We start from the raw sequence: 18,583 nt of genomic DNA, 5'->3' as shown, positions 1-18,583 counted from the left end.
TCCATTTGGTTAGAGTTGGTGTTAGGAGATCTTGACTGAGCTGAAAGAATTATGCTGCTTTTTAATCGCAAATCATTAGCTGTGGGAGCTGGTAGTAATGAGAAGGCTTTTTCTAAGTTGCAGATGAACTCTATTTTAGGAATGACAGTGAGTTTTAAAGCAAAGTTGAAACCTTTTTTGAGGATAGAGATCTCAGGTTTACTTAAAACGTGTTTAGATAGGTTAATTATCACAATTTTTAAGATCACCGAAAGATCCTCACCCATTCTACAAATACTCTGGAGTATATAATATTCCTTGCTCATGTGGTATTAGTTACGTAGGTCAGACATCTAGAAGCTTCGAAACGAGAAAGAAAGAACACATAGGATATGTCAGAAATAACAGACAAGACATTTCAGGCCTTTCATGCCACTTTGCCTCTACTAACCATCACATTGAGTGGGATAAGAGCCTTATGCCATACATAGAAGATAACTACCATTCCAGAACCTTTAAAGAAGCAGCTACATTCGCCCGTAAAACTGAAAACCTAAACAAGAATCAAGGTCTAATTTTACCAGAAATTTGGAAAACTTTTGTCAGATCATTAAACATCAAAGAAATGAACTTTCATAACAATTACGTCATGAGTCATCACGAATAAATCACGTTAACGAGACACGCACATTGTCACGCACAATACCAATTTTTGTATGATTTAGAACCATCGGTTATAACCTAGTCTGTAACCTTCATTTTGTGCTTACTGATTTGTATTCCCTGAGGATGCCAATAGAAACAGATTGGCGAAACATGTAGGAGGATAAAAATAAAGCTACTTGATAAAGATTTTATAAAAAAGTGTAATAGTCTTATTCCTGTGATTTTTCGACTATTTGTAAAAAAAAATCTGATCCTGACAACCTCTATTTGACTTGAACCAACTTGCCTGGGTTTCCCTTCCTACAGTTTCTCTTAGCCTCTTCTTCAGCCCATCCTCCCCCCTGATGTTATTACTGGTTCTTTCATCCTTATTCTTTTTCTATGCCTTTCTCTTTATGTTTTTCACTCTGTTTCTCCCAAGTAATTTTACTGTCCAGTCTTCCAGACTGCCATCACTGGAATTCATTGCCTCACCACTGTGTTTACCACATTGTGCAATCTATGGACATCCAGAAAGGAGAATCCCAATGGTCTCTGCTTTGACAAGCCAAGCAGTCTTGTATGGCCCAGGCAAGATCAGTTGGCTAGTGGGCTTGCAAGGGTCAACAGTGTTGCAGTAAGTCTTTGTTCTCCCATAGTCTGGGGATTGGGCCCAAAGCTTGCCATCTGGTATGTTGTCTGGAATAACCTTGGCATTCCACTCCCAAGCACAGTCATTGCTTGCTGGTGAGTATTCATCAGTGTGTGGCTCCATGATAGGTACGAAGCTCTGCGCTGGATCAAACTCCTATTTAGAATGAATAATTTTTCATCCTCAATTTTATCCAAGGCTCTCACAAGCACCAGCATATCCAGAAATCATTGAAGCCTCAACTGGAAACAAAATGGAAAAGTAAAAAACATCAGAGGCAGCAAGAGATGTACCAATCTTTTTAATACTACACTCAACTAAAGAACGTCCACTCAGGAAAATGTTACTTTTGTTCATCCGGAAGGGTTTGCAGGATGAACAAAAATCAATGAAAAAACCTTGTTCAATATTCTCATAGAAACATCAATGCGGACACAATCAGAGGATCTCCTTCATTTAGCATTCATTTGGGGGTGGTGGTGCCAATAATGGTTACTCCCTCCACAAATAAATTAAAGATCCCAAGTGTAAGCAAAAACAAGTTTGTGCCTAAACTATTTCCAGGATTGGGGCAGCTTGTATAAAGAAGCTAATGACTACACATCGCTTGCCTTAGTATTCCATAATGCAAAGCACATATACTTTTGGACATGTATAATGTTATGCATCATGAGAAGGGTCAGATATGAGACATGAGAAGTATCACTACCCAGACTGGTTTCAACCTTTATTAAGGTCTCATCAGTGGGAGACAGACCCAGAGGGGATACTAAGGTTGAAGTTCTGCATTACTTCAACCTTAGATAAAGGATTAATCCAAGTATATAATTTCTTGGGATCTTTAATTTATAGTATAACCAAGTGGAAAAACTTACAACTATCCCTCTACAAAATTTTGAACTACTCAAGAAGTAATATTGGAGTGGGATTTCCTTGATATACCAAATGAAGAGATCTGCTCTGAAACAAAAGATCAAGGAGTGACATTCACAACTAGAATGCGCATACATATGGGAATGGTCACCTGGAATTATATTCCAGGTGATATCTGGAATATCCTGGATGATATTCCCACCAGGTATATCATCCTTACTTTCAACACACCTAAACTGCCAACATTTATTAAAACAGGATATCTAACCTGCCCAGTTAGGCTCTTCATCTAGAACTTTTTATCTTAGTTTAAATGCCAGAAGTATGACCATTTTCAAACTGCCTGTTGTGGCTCTGCCATCTCTGTCCACAGTGACAATAATGATAATGAGAGCACAGACTGTAAGAGCATAACACCGAAATGCCCTGATTCACTCAGCATGCTCTTGAGCATGCCAAAGCTGAAGGATGGAAAGATGATTAAAAAAATAAAAACAGGCATGGAATCTCTCATCAGGATGCGAGGAAGCAGTATACTACAATTGTAGCTATATCTAATTGTAAACCCTGTCACGCTAAAAAAGTATCAGTAGGGACTGTGATACATATATGTTGATCCTACCAACTACATCCCTGAATCCTATGATTTGCTTACCATCTCTATAGAGTGCATAAAAGAGAAAAATCGATATGGGCTTACTCCTGAAAACATGCCAGAATAGTCTTACTACAGAAGAATCCACTAATTAAAAAATAATGGAAAGTGTGCTACAGTGGATCATAGACATGTCTCCAAACCCATTAATAGATGGCTTGGATACCTGTATTCTCCTTAGACAATTAGTATACCTATTGCCCTAGAGGATGAGTTCAATTTGATGACATTTTGGATATTTTTCTTGATGAAGAAATGATGGATACTAGCAATCCACAATTCTCCAAAAAGAAACAATTCCTGGCTAATGAAAACTAAACTGCCTCCAACAAAGTGAAAAAAATCCTGACAACATCTTTGACAGGATTCCATAGCTGGTGAATTTGTCATAGCTACTTGCAGAAGACTCATAGTAGCCTGTATTAGTCACAGTCATAAGTTTTCATAGACAGTATCTGTTCTAGAAATCATTGCAGTGTGAATATTGATCTACAATTTATCTTTCACATTGGCTAACAACATTCATTTGGATGTGGCCAGCATTCTGATAAAATCCAAATCTCCTAATAGTAACATTCCACCAAAAGAAATAGTTGCCTTAAAATACTTATAAAACAACAAAAATATTATTATAACCAAAGCAGCTAAGGCTAATGATGCAACTATCATAATAGGTCAAGCAGAATATAATTAGAAAACAAACAAGCCTCTAAAAAAAATTCTCTACTTCCCAGATTATAGAAAAAAAAAATGTACAAATTACTTAAACATCTTGGCTTTAAAGAAATTACCAAAAAATTAAAACTATCCTAGTTAAATGCTCTTCCCCACACCCCATTTTCTCCTGCAAATTCAATATTCATTTCTTTTATGGATAATATCATACACTATACACCTATAAACTTTCCAAACAGCAAAATCCCTGTTTCTCCCAACTTCCACAGGTAAATCTCCTTCTTTCATTAAAATGTTGTTCACTTTAAAAGTGTAATAAAAAATCTTAAAGAATTCAGACATCATAATCATATTTCATTATTCAGTGTACCACTGGCACCCTTAACCTTATTAAGCCACATTTTCCATCACATATTTGAATTTTTCCAGTTCATCTACATGCAGGTTACTTTTCATGGAAAAGGGAAAATATACAGACAGCTAGATGGATCTAAATTGAGTCCCCCCCCCCTCCCCGAGCCAATATTTCTGTATGGAATTTCTAGAAAACCAAGCATTTAACACTGCTACACACACACACACACACACACACCAACTGACAGGCTGGCTATGCTATGTAGATGATGTATTTCATACTGGATGAAATGGCTTAGACACATTAGATACATTTTTAAGGCATTTAAGCAGCCAAACATCCAAAAGTATATTTCACTATAAAAATGAAACCATTTTCTTTCTTTCTTTCTTTCCTTCCTATACATGCCTGTTACAGTATTATCAAATAGTTCATCCTATTCTGTTTATAGGAAGCACATAGACTAGAAGGTACTTGCATCCAATTACTTTTGAAAAGATAATGAAAGTTCTTCATAATAATTTTCATGCCACCTTTAAACCTCCCATCTGGCTTAAGTCTTCATCCATTCTCCAGAAGATTAGCATTTTGCATATTCTGGAGGATATAAGGTTCCTTGTGCCTCCAACTTAGCCTGGTTTGGACAGACTAGTAGGTCTGTTAACATCCAGCTTGAAGAACATAAGGAGGACATTACAAATATGTGTATAGCATATTAGGACTGCAGACTATCCTCTGGATTCTCCTTCACCATGATTTAACAGATTGTGCTGCATGGAAGTCACTATAGGTCTATGAGACTGTTTTTAGAATTGATATCAGCTGTGAAACACTCCTCTAACTCAATAAGCATGGCTGCATTAATTTGCCTAAGATTGGGGAGACAGTCATTCTAGATCACATTCCCTACCTCCACCTTAATAGTAAATCAGTTTCTTTTTAGTTATAATTTAAATTGAACCTTCTACATTCTAACTGAATGCTATGCATTTTACTACAGTGATAATTTGAACTCGGAAATGCTGATTTGAGATCGAGCAAAATATTAGTAACTCAACAAATTATTTATGTTGTTCTTTTTGTGTTATTTATGCCACATAGTTGGAAAATAGGTATCATAGAAAATGGGTATCGTAGAAGATTTTATTAGAGAAGAAGTAGAGAAAATCTTCAGGTCATCAGAGAGAGAGAGAGAGAGAAGGTAGCAATTCTATAGGAATATTGGTATAGAATGTGGGTTTAGACCAAATAGGGATTGTCACAGTAGATTTTTACTCTTAGCTTTGTTCATCTTCATCAAAACATATAATAAGGTACAAAGAGAGAAACTCACTCTTTAAAACATTAAATATGTTTGGAGTAAGTAACATGTTATACAGAGTCATATTGTTGGCTTGGTTTGCTGAGTGGTTAGCGTATCCATTCTCCAGCTAAAAGGCTGCGGGTTCGAATCCCACCGTGGGCATAGATGTTTGTGATTGTCTGTGAAAATACTAGTGGTGGTGGTGATGATGATGTAGTTCTCTGTGGTTGGTGGATTGAGTGGTGGAGACAGAGACTTGTAGAGTAGATTGCCCTCCCTTGATAAGTCTTTGAACTCCTTGGAGGTGTCATGTAATAATAATAATAATATATAGCTTATATGTAAATTGCAAATTAGCATATAGAATTGAAGGATGTATAGAAATGTCGTTTGATGGTAGCTCATTGCGTCATGGCAGGATAGTATTTCAACTGTTATTTATAAGCTACATATGAAATTTATTGTTAAGAAAAGTCATATTAAACTAGATATTCAAATAGCAAATATTAAACTGAATTCTTTATTTTATTTAGATGAAATTTTAATTAAATCTGTTGAAAGACTTCAAGTTTTTAGCCCAGATTAAAAATTTTCAGATCCGTTATGAAAACTAGAAATAAACAGATTAAAATTTCTAAAATAGGTAGAGAAATAAAAAAACATTGACAGCATTCTCATTACTGAACCAAACCTATAGAAAACATTTTAGCCATTTAGACAGTTTTAGAGGCTACACAATTTTAATTGTTTAGGACAATTTCTAATTAAGGTGATAAATTAAATATGGAAATAAATAAAATAATAAGTAAGGCTGGTATTCTGATACATTAATATAGAAGAAGAGAGAGAGAGAGATCAGCCAAAAGACAAGCTAAGACCATATGTTCAAACTAGTTATAACATATAAATTGGAGAGCTGGAGCACAAATTTGAAGCTAGAAATAAGACTGTTTTTTTTTTTATGTTGGGCCCATACATGAGAGGTTGGTTGGTCAACTTATAGTATATTAGTACTGTGTGGGAAGAGAATTGGGAAAAGAGAACTTGTTCACATTGGATTTGAAGACCTGTGTATTGTATTCCTTGGGAAACACATGGGAGGGAAGGCTGATCCACAATACAGCAGCAGTAAGAATGAAGGAGGTGGAAAAGAAACATGTTCTATGAGTATGGAGTTTGACTGTGACTGGATGTTGCGTGGTAGCTGGATGTGTTTCACTAGATTTGGTAGAGAGAGAGAGAAGGAGGGAGGGGAGATTATTGATGATCAAAATTATATAAATCAAGTGGATATTAAATCCAGCATTATTTCAAAGCTGTTTCACTGAAAGGAGGCACGATGGGCAAAAGAAAGATTGGTTCAAGTTTAGAAAAAATTTGTATGCCAATTTGTCAGTGTTTAAGCACTGAGCATGCAACCATTGATGACAAAAATTGCATAGAATGCCTTTTTTTTTGGTGTCTGTGATGTCTAGTTTGTGTTGCAAATGTCAGATTAACATTTGTAACAACAATCGCATCATTGGATTTGTCAGTGCTTAATGGCTGTACTGCATTGGATATGTCCAGCATACCGTGTCATGTCGGGCTTTACTGCAGCCATTTTTCCTTTTGCTTTTTATGGTAGGCATTAGCAGGTGCTTCATGTGGATGATATTATATGAATAAAAAAATGTTAATGGGCACTTAAAGAGTATTTATGGGTTTCTCCATGATATAGTTCGCCCACCGTTTGTAGGTCTCTGCTTCGCGTCTTGCCAAGAATAGTCAATTCATGCTGAAGGGGAGAAAGAAATGAAGGACGTTCGAATTGATCACCAACACGCGAAATCACGTGCTTTATAGGTAAAATTTTCCAACTGTTATACAAGCAACATAGTTAACTACAATAATCATAAAAGAGAAGTTAATTTTCCGACCGGTAATAATAAGCAACTCATCCCACGATACGGACTGAATACCCTATTATTGGAATGGATTCTCCTTTTTCTGACATGCGCAGAAGTGTCGAAGGATCTCTAATCGGTGGGCGAACTATATTAATCATTTTGCGATTGCTGCTACGGTTTCACTTAGTGAAATTATTTTAAAGCTGGAGACTAGAGATGCAAGTGTCTAGAACATTAAAGTAGTGTACAGGTAGTATTACCAGTATTACGAGCATAGCTAATTCATGATTCTTCTGATGGTCGCTTAAATAGAATGGCAAATAAAATATCAGAAAACTAGTCTATGAAATATATTGAGGTGATGAAATCAAAGAACTGATTATAATAGACTTTTGGGGTAGGCGGAGTTGCTGATTGCAAACTAGCCATGACAATTTAATTGTATTAAACTGTCATAATATTTTGTATACCTTCAGAGTAAACACCAGAGGTCAGTGATAATTTTTTTTATAAAAATCACAGTAATTAATATAATAGGTTTTAATTATTACTCTTTTTTTCCTTTTTTTTTTTTTTTTCAGGATTAAGCTTTTTGAGAATTAAAATAGCTCCTTGGAGATATAGTAGAGGAAGTCGCTCATTGGCAGCCAATTTAGGTGGTTCTACTTTTGGTCAGTCTGAACAGGAAATTGAAGACGACGAATGTGATATTCCAGATGAAACAGAAGATGTTATTGAACATCTTTTAGTTGGACTGCGAGATAAAAATACTGTCATTAGGTGTGTAATAGTTAAGTTAATAATATTCGAAGTTTCGTCATACTGTAATGTGGATGTTTATTTCTTAGTTCTACCAATATTTACTGTTTTTTCACCTAAATAAAATATCGGAAACAACAGTTTATTACAACTCCTTACTACAGTCAGAAGAACAACTTATTTTTGAAGTAAATTGAAGTAATGAGTATTCCTCCATTTTCAGTTTATTATTTTATGGAACATCTAAAAAATCAATTCTTGCACATTATTTTTCTTTAACCTCATATGTGGTTTTATTTTGTTGATGATATCTTTGTGGTTTGGTCCCACTTTGAATCAGAATTACTTCAGTTCCTAGAAAACAATACTGTTTATTCTCCCGTATTGAGTTCACTACTGAACGTGAATGCAATAACTGTCTATCCCTTTTGGATTATTAATCTGAAATCTTATGTTGAATTTTCTGTTTATCAAAACCAACCTTTATTGGCTGATACATTCACTTGTCCTCACACCATCATTCATTGCAGAAGATAGGTATTATCAAAAGTCTTGTGCATAGATCTCATGCAATCTGCTCTTTTGATTCCCTTTTGTTAGATGAATTAAATAAAATTAAAAGCAATTTGATGTCTAATGAATACATTGAAACTACCATTCAGAAAATTGTTGATAATTATAATCCACCGACCAGATTATAATCCAATGTGAAAATAATTTCAATACCTACCCTACCCTAAAGAAATCTCAAAACAAATAGCATGGATTCTTTACAAATTAAATCTATACATTTCCTTCACACCAGCTGGAAACTTTAAACTTTCTTACCATCTTCAAAAGATACATCACCACCTCTCTCACCAGGTGTCTATCAAGTACCCTGGTCTTATCATATCATTCTTGCTACTTTGAATTAGAATAGTGTAATCCCAATATCCCAATAAAAATTAGCTGAGTGAACAGATGCCATCAGTGGCAAATCTATATGAAAAAAAAGGAAATAGTAAGAAGAAACTTGACTGTTAGCATTCAGAAATGTGTGCATTGTTTATTTCGGATAGTATATCACTTAAACAGAATGGAGAGAGGAAAAGTTAGCAAAAATCTGAAAGCATTGGAATGCTGACAAAGCTTGAGGGAAACTTTAGTAGGCATATTATGTGAACTACTATACACATAGTACCATCATTTCATGCTGTATACCCTTTGAGAGTATGTATCAGAAACTTGGAGATGATGATAAATTTTATTGCCTATCAACAACCACCACCTTGCTTATTGAGTGCCTGTGATGGCTTGAAAGTTATTTATTTGGTCTATTTGCCTTTTTCCCATGTATGGTACTAATGCTCCTGTACATTAATGAATAGTTGTTATTGATGCTCAAGTTGTAGGTGCTGAGCAGCCACATGAGATGGCTGTCTGGTATGCTAAACACCAAGACTTGGTATGTCCACTTCCACTTGTCAGAACACCACATCATACCAAAATTTACCTCTGGAACTGCATTTTAGAGGTGTATGATAGTAGCAAAGCTATGTGAACTTATTGATCTCTTAGACTCAGTGGCAACTTGAAGAACTTTCCAGAGAATGACTCTCACTGTATACTAATCTCCAAGTTTTGGGAAGTGATTGTTCCTTTGAATTTGAATAGTGTAATCCTGTCAACTCAGCTGCAATTTCCCTAGTATGAAGTTGGGTAACACAGGATGTGCAATAAATACAAAATTACATTCTGCAAATGACAATAAATCAGTTGTTCTCAGTACTCTCTCTCTTTTTTTTCTTCCATGAATTTCACTGATAAAAGATTGTGAACTGATTTTATTTTTCTACCTTTGCACTGAAATCAGTATAATATACCCCCCCCCCCCAATTCTTAAGAACCAAAGGAGATCATATAGGATTTCTTATATGGAATTCATGTAAGAAAAGAGAGAGAGAGAGTGTGTATTAGGAACAGCTAATTTGTCATTTGTAGCATGGAGTTTTGTCACTGTAATTGTCTACTTTAAATGAGAATTAAGTGAATCTATAAATTTTTGGAGAGATCCTAAATGTGGAGTACAGACATTTGGGAGATGTCTTTGCCCAGTATTGGGATTTACAGCCTGAAGTCATTATTGACATTTATGGTATCCATATAGTTGCTAGCCTTGTTGGACAGGTGGATAGTGTCTTCACTCTTGTTGAAGAGTGAAGAAATTAGTGTGTGTGTGTAGCTTTCATGCAAACACCCAGACATATCTAGTTTCTCTGATTATTCACATTCACTCTTTCACTGAACAACAGTTTTGCCAAACACCTAACAAACTCATTCAGATGTAGTCTATCTAAGTATGAATCTTTTCAATAATCAAAATCAGCTCACACATCAACATATTGCACACCATTTTTACTACACAGTTTACTCCATGTTGCTTCCCATCTCAGTTCATTCCTGTCATGTACCCTGTCAACAGGCTTACAATTTTGACTCATTGCTCTTTTTCTCATCACTAAGCAACTGTTTTATATATCTTATCACACAGCAAACTTTTTTCTCTCAAGTTATTAGTTCTGACCAAGACAGTCATATCTTCCACACGTTTTTTTCTTTCTTAAATAAAGTGTCAGACAAGTCCAGGAGCAGAGTTGCTCCTGGAAAGCACACTTTTATTGTTCATTTGCCCAACACATCACATAGAATCATCAGATTAAGGAAATCATCATATCCCCTTTTCTCACATTTCTACTTTCTTGTAACTTCCTTTTACTTCTTCACATGGTTCCTTTCTCACCTCTGCTTCCATTTACCAAGCACATCTTTTACCCCTGATCCAGTGTTTTGTTGAGTAGCACGCATGGAATTTTACAGTTTTTAACATTCTACTGAACTCCTCTTCTTTTCTACTGCTTTTATGTTACATCCCGTTCCTCTACCTCCTTTACATTTCTGTTTCCATCTTGCACACCAACACCTCCCTCCATTCATGCTTACATTACTCTTAACATGTGTCACTACCTGCCATATCATCTCATTTGTTCCTTCTTTGAGATTCTGAATTAATTCTTAGAAATTATTACCTATTCTTATTACTGTATCACTTACCCATTCAGTATCGCCGATATTGAAATCGCCTATTATTATTATTATGTGACACCTCCAGGGAGTCCAAAGACTCATCGAGGGAGGACACTTACTCTAAATCTCTCTGTCTCCGCTGCCACCACTAGTATCTCCACAGATACTAGTGATCACAAACATCCATGCCCACGGCAGGATTCAAACCCACAGTCTTTTGACTGGAGAGCAGATACGATAATCGCTCGGCCAACCAAGCCGGCAAGATTATAATTTAAAAAAAAAAAAAAAACTAACTTGCTGTATAACTTGTGCATACTGCCATCACATAATTTCTTTGCTGCAGCAACACACTCCTACTCTTAAATTATTATTTAAGAGTAGGAGTGTGTTGGTACTAATAGGTACTAATACTTCCTCTTCCCATTTTCCTCCTTGGTCTCTTCTGATATTATAGCTCGTGTTGTTTAATTTTTCATTAAGAACTCTCCATTGAGTCCAGTTTCAGAACTCCCATTATATGTGGGTTGACTTTTTTAAAAACATTATGCATTAATGTAAAGAATTGTGAAACTCCTAAAATCATATTTTGAAGACATTATCAAGGTTTTTTGGTTATTTGTTATAGTGAATGTATTTTTTATAATAGCACTGAAATACTGTGAGATTTATACTTTTCTCTTAATTGCAGATGGTCAGCTGCCAAAGGTATAGGAAGAATAACTGGAAGGCTACCAAAGGAACTTGCTGATGATGTTGTTACCTCTGTTCTTCAGTTGTTAAGTTTCCGAGAAAGTGACTGGGCATGGCATGGAGGTTGTTTGGCTCTGGCAGAATTTGGTATGAGATACATTTCATTTATTATTATTTATTTTTTTTCCAAACAAATACTGAATTCACTAAATATTAAAAATTGTTCAATATTTTATAAAATGGTGATATGAGGGGAAAAATAGATTAATTGAAAATGATGATAGATAAATAAGATTTATGTTTTCAGATGTTATTAGATTTAAGGTCTATTTGTGGCACTTAGAGAAATATTAACTTATTTAAAATTATGGCCAATGTTTCAACATCCCTATAAGAGGCACACTATGTATCTACATAGTGTGCCTCTTAAGTAATGAGATTGATTTTTTACAGGACAGCTCTTTGAATAAAAGTACAAACATGTTTATAATTTTGACTACTAGAGTGTGTTATAATCGCAAGTGCAACTTTCGAGTTGGATGACGCAGCAGTTTTTATGTTGCAACCATTGAAATAAGAATGTGTGAGTGGAGCATGTTAGAAGTTGCATCATCGAGTAAAGAGCTCTGATAAAATTTTACTGTAAATTAGGAAAAACTGCTACAGAAGTGTGTCAAGACCTACGGTGATGACTGTCTGGGCTGTACACAGGTGTTCTGCTGGTTTTCAATGTTTAAAGAGGGAAGAGAGTCCCTGGAGGATGAATCACACTGTGGACGGCCAGTCATTTGTCTGGCCAGTTTCTGCATGGATAAATGAAAATGTGGTGAAAGCTAGAGAAATTGTTGCTCATGACAGGTGAATAACCACTAGGCTACTAGCACTATACACCTTGGTGTCTATAAGGAAATCACCAGATCAATCTTAGAGATTTGCACAGGAGGAAGATTTGTTCGAGATTTGTGCTGCATGCATTGACACCCAAATAGAGTGAGCACTGGGTTGCAAGTTGTCAAAATTTCATCCATGCAGTTGATCAAGATTGTTCATGATGTGTTGCAAAGAATTGTCACTGGTGATGAAAGTTGGTGCTTTCAGTATGATCTGGGAATGAAATGCCGGAATGTGGAATGGCATGGAACGTCTTCTCCCTGGCAGAAGAAAGTCAGGTTACAAAAATCACATGTCAAGACAATGGTCATTGTTTTTTTCAATGCTACTGGAACTATCCACCATGAATTTGTTCCTGAGGGCACTATAGTGAACAGTCAATTATTTAGGAGTAATGCAATGTCTGTATGCCCACATGTGATGTGTCAGGAAAGAACTGTTCCACAACAACAATTGGTTTTGTTTCATGCCCATGCACTGTGCACTGCTTGTGAAACAGTTTCTGGCTTCAAAGTCTATCTGTGTGATCGAACATTGTTAATAGGTCCTAATTTGACATGTAAAGGATTTTCTTTGGATCAGCAAGATTTTTCTTTTCTTCTAGTTGCCTACATGGCCAGTCATTTATGACTTCAGTTGTTCTAGGTGGCCCATTCACATAGAAAACAGCAATACTTGAATACTCTCCATTCTTGTGGTTTGTAATGTCTGAAAAACAGCCATCAAATCATTCACATCAGTTCAATAGCTAAAATTTTTTTATTTTTTACAGATAAAATTGATAGAGCATCTTTTTAAGTTACAAAAATAGCCATTGTTGGCATACAGTATTTTTTGAGTAAATTCCAACTTTTCAATCTGGAAACAAGTAGCTTGGCTTTCCCTTAGTAATTTCAGATTGGAAACTAAATTATTATTGTTTTTTTTTTCTAAAATGTGGCTTAAACCTGTAGGAATGATGGTCCTACAGGTTTTTATGATGATCCCATATATAGGAGGTTGGCCATCCTATAGTATGTTAGTATCATGGATGAGCAAGAAGAAACCTTTTCACATCTGGTTTGAAAAGCTGTAGAATTGTATTCCTTGGGAAATAAAAAATTGGACACTGTTCCAGAGGGCAGCAGTAGAAGAGATGAATGAAGAGGATAAATTTGTTCTATGGCTTTGGAGTTGAACTCTGAAGAGGTGTTGAATAGTTGCCATATGTTTCAATGGGTAAATTTATTAAAGCAGAGGGTGGAAGAATTATTGATGCTAGTGGAGATGAACATTGCCCATGAAAGTATTTGTAGAAAATGCAAGCAGCTGAAACTGAACATCTGAGCATGAGTGAAGTGAATTGTTGAGAGACGAGTCATTAATCAGTCTAATTGTGCCATTTTGTATATGGAGTCAAGTATTTTTAGGGAGTTCTTAGGGACATCCCTAGATGTATGAATAGTATTCAATGGTGTCAGGTAGATTTGTGATATGTATATGGTAAATAGCTGTTCAGAGATAAAGTAGTGCCTTGAGCAAAAGAGAAATCCTAGTTTTTTAGATGCCCAGGAAGCAATAGCTATAATGCCTATTGCCAAAAGAGGTTTGATGATAGAGTAATCCCAAAAAGAGATGTCTCATCTTGTCTAGAGGGTTGGTGTTGTCAAGAGTAAGACTGAAAGAAAATAGTTCTTGGTGTGGGAGATTTTTATTTATTCATTTATTCATATGGAGTTTCTTCTCTTTTCTGCCCCATCCCTATTGGGGCGAGTTGAGCCCCCTCATGGGGGGGTTAAGTATTTATGGCTGTAGATCTGTGTGTGTTCATAGGGCCAGTTTGCCTGCTTGCGGGATGAAAAATCCCAGATAAACTAGGGGAAAAAACCTGCTGTCCACGCCCAAGACCAGATAATTTGGCTATGGCTGAGGAAGATCCTTAAGCTCCTCAGATTGGCGACAGGAATCGAACCCAGGACACTCCTTCCCCAGGGATATGGTTGCGAAGCACAAAGCCACTAGACTAACCTCATGGACTGTGGGAGATAAAGCAGATCTTTGTTGTGCTAGAACTAAAACTGAGAAGGTTATCTGAACTCTGTTGAAAAATAGTTTGGAGATGAGAATTTAGATTAGTAGAGGTAGTTGTTCTTGAAGTTTGGGTGATTTGTTTAGTATGTTTGTCAAATGAGAAGAAGAAATATAGTGTGCAGTTATCAGCAAAACTGTGTATTGGATTGGCAGTCAACTTGAGTAGGTCATTGATATATAGAAGAAAGAGGTTGGGTAAGTCAACAGAGCTCTGTGGAATCCCGACATTGGTTGCATAGTTAGAGGATAAGGAATTCTCATCCATTATGTTTATTGTGCATCCAGTCAGAAACTATTTTGATCCAGTTGCAGAAATCAGGACAAACCAAATGATGGGAATTAACATAATAGATCCATGTACCATATCTTGTTGAAAGCCTTGGAGCTGTAAAGTGCAGTCACCTGAGAATTGTTAAATTCTTCCATGGTGTTTGTCCACAAATGGGTGACATAGGTAAGCAGATCCTCCATTGATTGACTAATAAATGATCACTGTACTGGTGATCATTTAATAGTTGCGCACCTGCCAAGTAGTGTAGGAGATAAAAGTTGATGGTTCTTTCCATTACTTAATAGAAAACTGGTGAAAGAAATTGGACAGTAATTTTGATGGTAAAGATTTGTATGGATTTTGAAAGAGCTAAAAACTTGACTTGCATCCTGTCCAAATGACAGTCATATCTTGGTTATGCTTCTCTTGGCTGAAACTTCCCTCCCAGATTGCTCTTACTACTGTTACTCAGACAGTTCTATTGCGTCATCACCCACAGAAAAGTCAACCTCCTGGCTTCCTCATTTCCTGCTAATGAATCCGTCTAACCATTCAAAACACTCACCACACAATGCCCTCCTCTTGTCTAAATTACATACAGAATAATAATAATAATAATAAAAAGCCTTCTAGTTCTGAAAGTATTTATCCAAACATCCTACAGGTATGCACTCTTGAGCTATTGACATTGCCTTTTTAAGCTTCCAAATTCAACTTGTATTTATCCTGCAGTATGGAAATTAGCCCTTGTTGTTGTACATGGGCTAATTTCCATACTGCAGGATAAATACAAGTTGAATATGGAAGCATAAAAAGGCAATGTCAATAGTTAACTCAAGAGTGCATACCTGTAGGATGTTTGGATAAATACTTTCAGAACCAGAAGGCTTTTTATTATTATTATTATTATGATGATGATTTTGTATGTAATTTAGACAAGCGGAGGGCCTTGTGTGGTGAGTGTTTTGAATGGTTAGACGGATTCATTAGCAGGAAATTAGGAAGCCAGGAGGTTGACTTTTCTGTGGGTGATGATGCAATAGAACTGTCTGAGTAACAGTAGTAAGAGCAATCTGGGAGGGAAGTTTCAGCCAAGAGAAGCATAACCAAGATATGACTGTCATTTGGACAGGATGCAAGTCAAGTTTTTAGCTCTTTCAAAATCCATTTTGGATGAGGTGATAGTTTTCTTGCAGCTATTCTGGTCATATAAACGGTAAAGGAAAATGGATTTCTGAATGTGAGCTAGTACAGTTTGCTTGATTCTTCACTTGTACAGCCTTGTCCCACTGTTTGGAGGATCAAGGTTTGCTTAAGGGCTGGAAATGTTGCATGGAATACATATTTCCATACCAATGAGAATTATTTCAGTGACATATTCAGTACATATATTTGAGTCGGCTGGAAACAGTATCTCATCAAGGAAATTAGGTATATAAGTTTTTTTTTGGCGGGGGGGGATCAACACTGGATTATAGTCTGAATTACCTAAAGGAAAAACAACATTAACAGTGTACTTATAAGGATCACTAGTAAGTAAAAGGTTCAAGGTGTTTGGAAAGTGGCTAGGGTTATCTGATATTTGAGTAATTTGAACAATTTGGGTAAAATCATTGGTGATAGCAAATGTCTCAGCATATCTACCTGCCTTGTCTGTGCAGTTGGAAAGCCATTTCATGTTGTCAAGATTAATTCTCCAAGGAAGATGACTGTGCTGTTTAGAAATTTAGATTAAAGAAAATCAACGTTCAAAAAAAAAAAAAAGTAGCCAATGAATTTGATAGAGTAGTGTAGAGAGATTTCTCAGCCATAGGAGGTCACAGTTGCAAGATTTCAAGTTCTGTAATCCTTGACTATGCGGGCAAACCTCAAAATGGGGAATTGGATAGTGCAATTATTTTGTGCTTGTGGTGCCACAGAAGGTTCTTCTAACTGGGGGAATTTTTTTGAGTCATTAGCTCAAGCAGCTGACATAAAGAAAATGGAAAAAGTAATCCTTGTTTGAGATTAAACAGCAGAGAAGGAAATGAATCCCACCAGGCATATATAAACAGTTTGGGAAAATTTGGAGAAAAGAGTAAGTTCAGTAATAATGATATCTGTTGGATTTCTGCTCAGGAAACACACTTGTCATTACTAAACTTTTTTTTTATTTTCCTTATGTCAGCTGCCTGAGCTAATAACAAAAAATTCCCCCAGTTAAGATAACCTTCTGTGGCACCACATGCACAAATAAGTTTCACTCTGTGTTGGAACATGATGTTAGTACCATGGGGAAAAAAAAAAAAAACAGCTAATGCCCATCTTCCAACATAAAGATGTGCATAAGTTCACATGGAGAAAGAGGATTGGAAAACAACTGAATAACAGATATAACAAATTTGGCATGAAAATCAGCAATAAAAGCACTAAAGACGCAAGAAATAAGAAAAGCCTCATTGACTATGTCCTTGTTCATAGTGATATCTTCATGTTGCTTCAGGATAAAAGAGTGTACAGAGGTTTTGAAATTGGAAGTGACCATAACTCAGTGTTAAGTAGGATATAAATGAATATCATATTAAAAAGAACAGTATCTAAAAAAGTTTTAAAAAGAATTAAAGTTAAGCAACTTTTACAGGTAAACTGTAGACTCAACTGTAAAAATAATATTGAAGAAAAAATGAAACCATTTGAAAACAAGAACCAAACATTGCAGTCTCGATGGCAAACTCTGAAGAAAACATTGATTAATTCAGCTTGGGAGATATGTGGTGAAGTTTTCTGCACAGATAAAAAAAATAAGAACATCATGGTGAGCACAAGCTGTTAAAGAAGCAGTCCTGGAAAAGAAGAAAGCATACCAAAAGTTCCTAGCACATAAGTCAACAAACCCTAAAAGAATATAGAGAAAAATGCAAAGGAGCTATGCTATGTATAAAAGTAGCTAAACAAAAGTCATGGGTGGGAAGACTTTGGTAAGAAAAAGAAGATAAATATCAGGAAGGTGGCAAATTGTTCTGGAGGTTATTGAAAAAGCTTATATACGGAGTTAATAGCACTGTAAAACGAATAAACAATGATAAAGTTGACATGCAAACTGAACATAAGGATATCCTAGATGCCTCGAGTAATTACTTTAAAAAGACTGTTAAACAAGCAGTGACAGAACAGTAGTAGAAAATTTCCCAAGAGAGTAGTACATATCAATACTTGAGATAGAAAAAGCCATCAAAAACTTGAAATGTGGAATGGCAGCTGGAGCAGATGATATTTGACACCAGAAATGCTTAAATAGGTAGGGCGTGGTCAGAAGGTCAAATTCTAGATGATTGGGGGTAGCATTCTCATAGTTTCCATCTATAAATAAGGGATTATATAAAGCTGAATGTCAGAATTATGGAGGATTTTCTATACTAAGTGTTCCTGATAAGATTTATGCAAGCATACTTGAAAAGAGGCTGAGAAAATTTGTGGAAGGGAAATTGGGAGAAGAGTAAGCTAGATTCAGGCCAAATAAATAAAGGTTGTCAAGATCAGATTTTCACTTTATGGCAAATAGTTGAGAAATCATGGGAATGTGACAAGAATCTGTACTTCAGTTTTGTAGATCTGAAAATCATATGACATGGTGCCCAGAGAAAAGCTTTTCAAAACAGTACAATTATATGGGTTGAATGGAACATTATACAGAGCAAGATGTTGGAAGTTTTTTTCACTTGGTTAGACTATAAATTATATATTTAGTTTAATCTTTTATCCAAGTGTAAGCAAACAAAGTTTGCACCTGAAGTATCTTTAGGACTGGGGTAACCCATGGCAAAGGTG

At 35.9% G+C, this 18,583-nt stretch overlaps 1 protein-coding gene across 2 annotated transcripts in view; it reads left to right on the top strand.

Moving 5' to 3' along the window:
• The window catches only part of Tbcd (tubulin folding cofactor D), a 291,444-nt gene that overhangs the window by 90,362 nt on the left and 182,499 nt on the right, over nt 1–18,583 (top strand). For both annotated transcript variants that reach the window (XM_090399238.1, XM_090399247.1), the window contains 2 exons: nt 7,608–7,806; nt 11,543–11,691. In XM_090399238.1, the coding sequence (XP_090255364.1) occupies nt 7,608–7,806; nt 11,543–11,691 (348 nt within the window). The remainder of the gene's footprint in view (nt 1–7,607; nt 7,807–11,542; nt 11,692–18,583) is intronic.

This window comes from Typopeltis vanoorti, chromosome 1 (assembly GCF_054136105.1).
Source record: "Typopeltis vanoorti isolate ZY-2024b chromosome 1, IOZ_Tvanoo_1.0, whole genome shotgun sequence".
In the NCBI taxonomy this organism is placed as follows: domain Eukaryota; kingdom Metazoa; phylum Arthropoda; class Arachnida; order Uropygi; family Thelyphonidae; genus Typopeltis; species Typopeltis vanoorti.
Note: the sequence above shows the minus strand (reverse complement) of the source record. Positions and strands in the feature narration are given on the sequence as shown.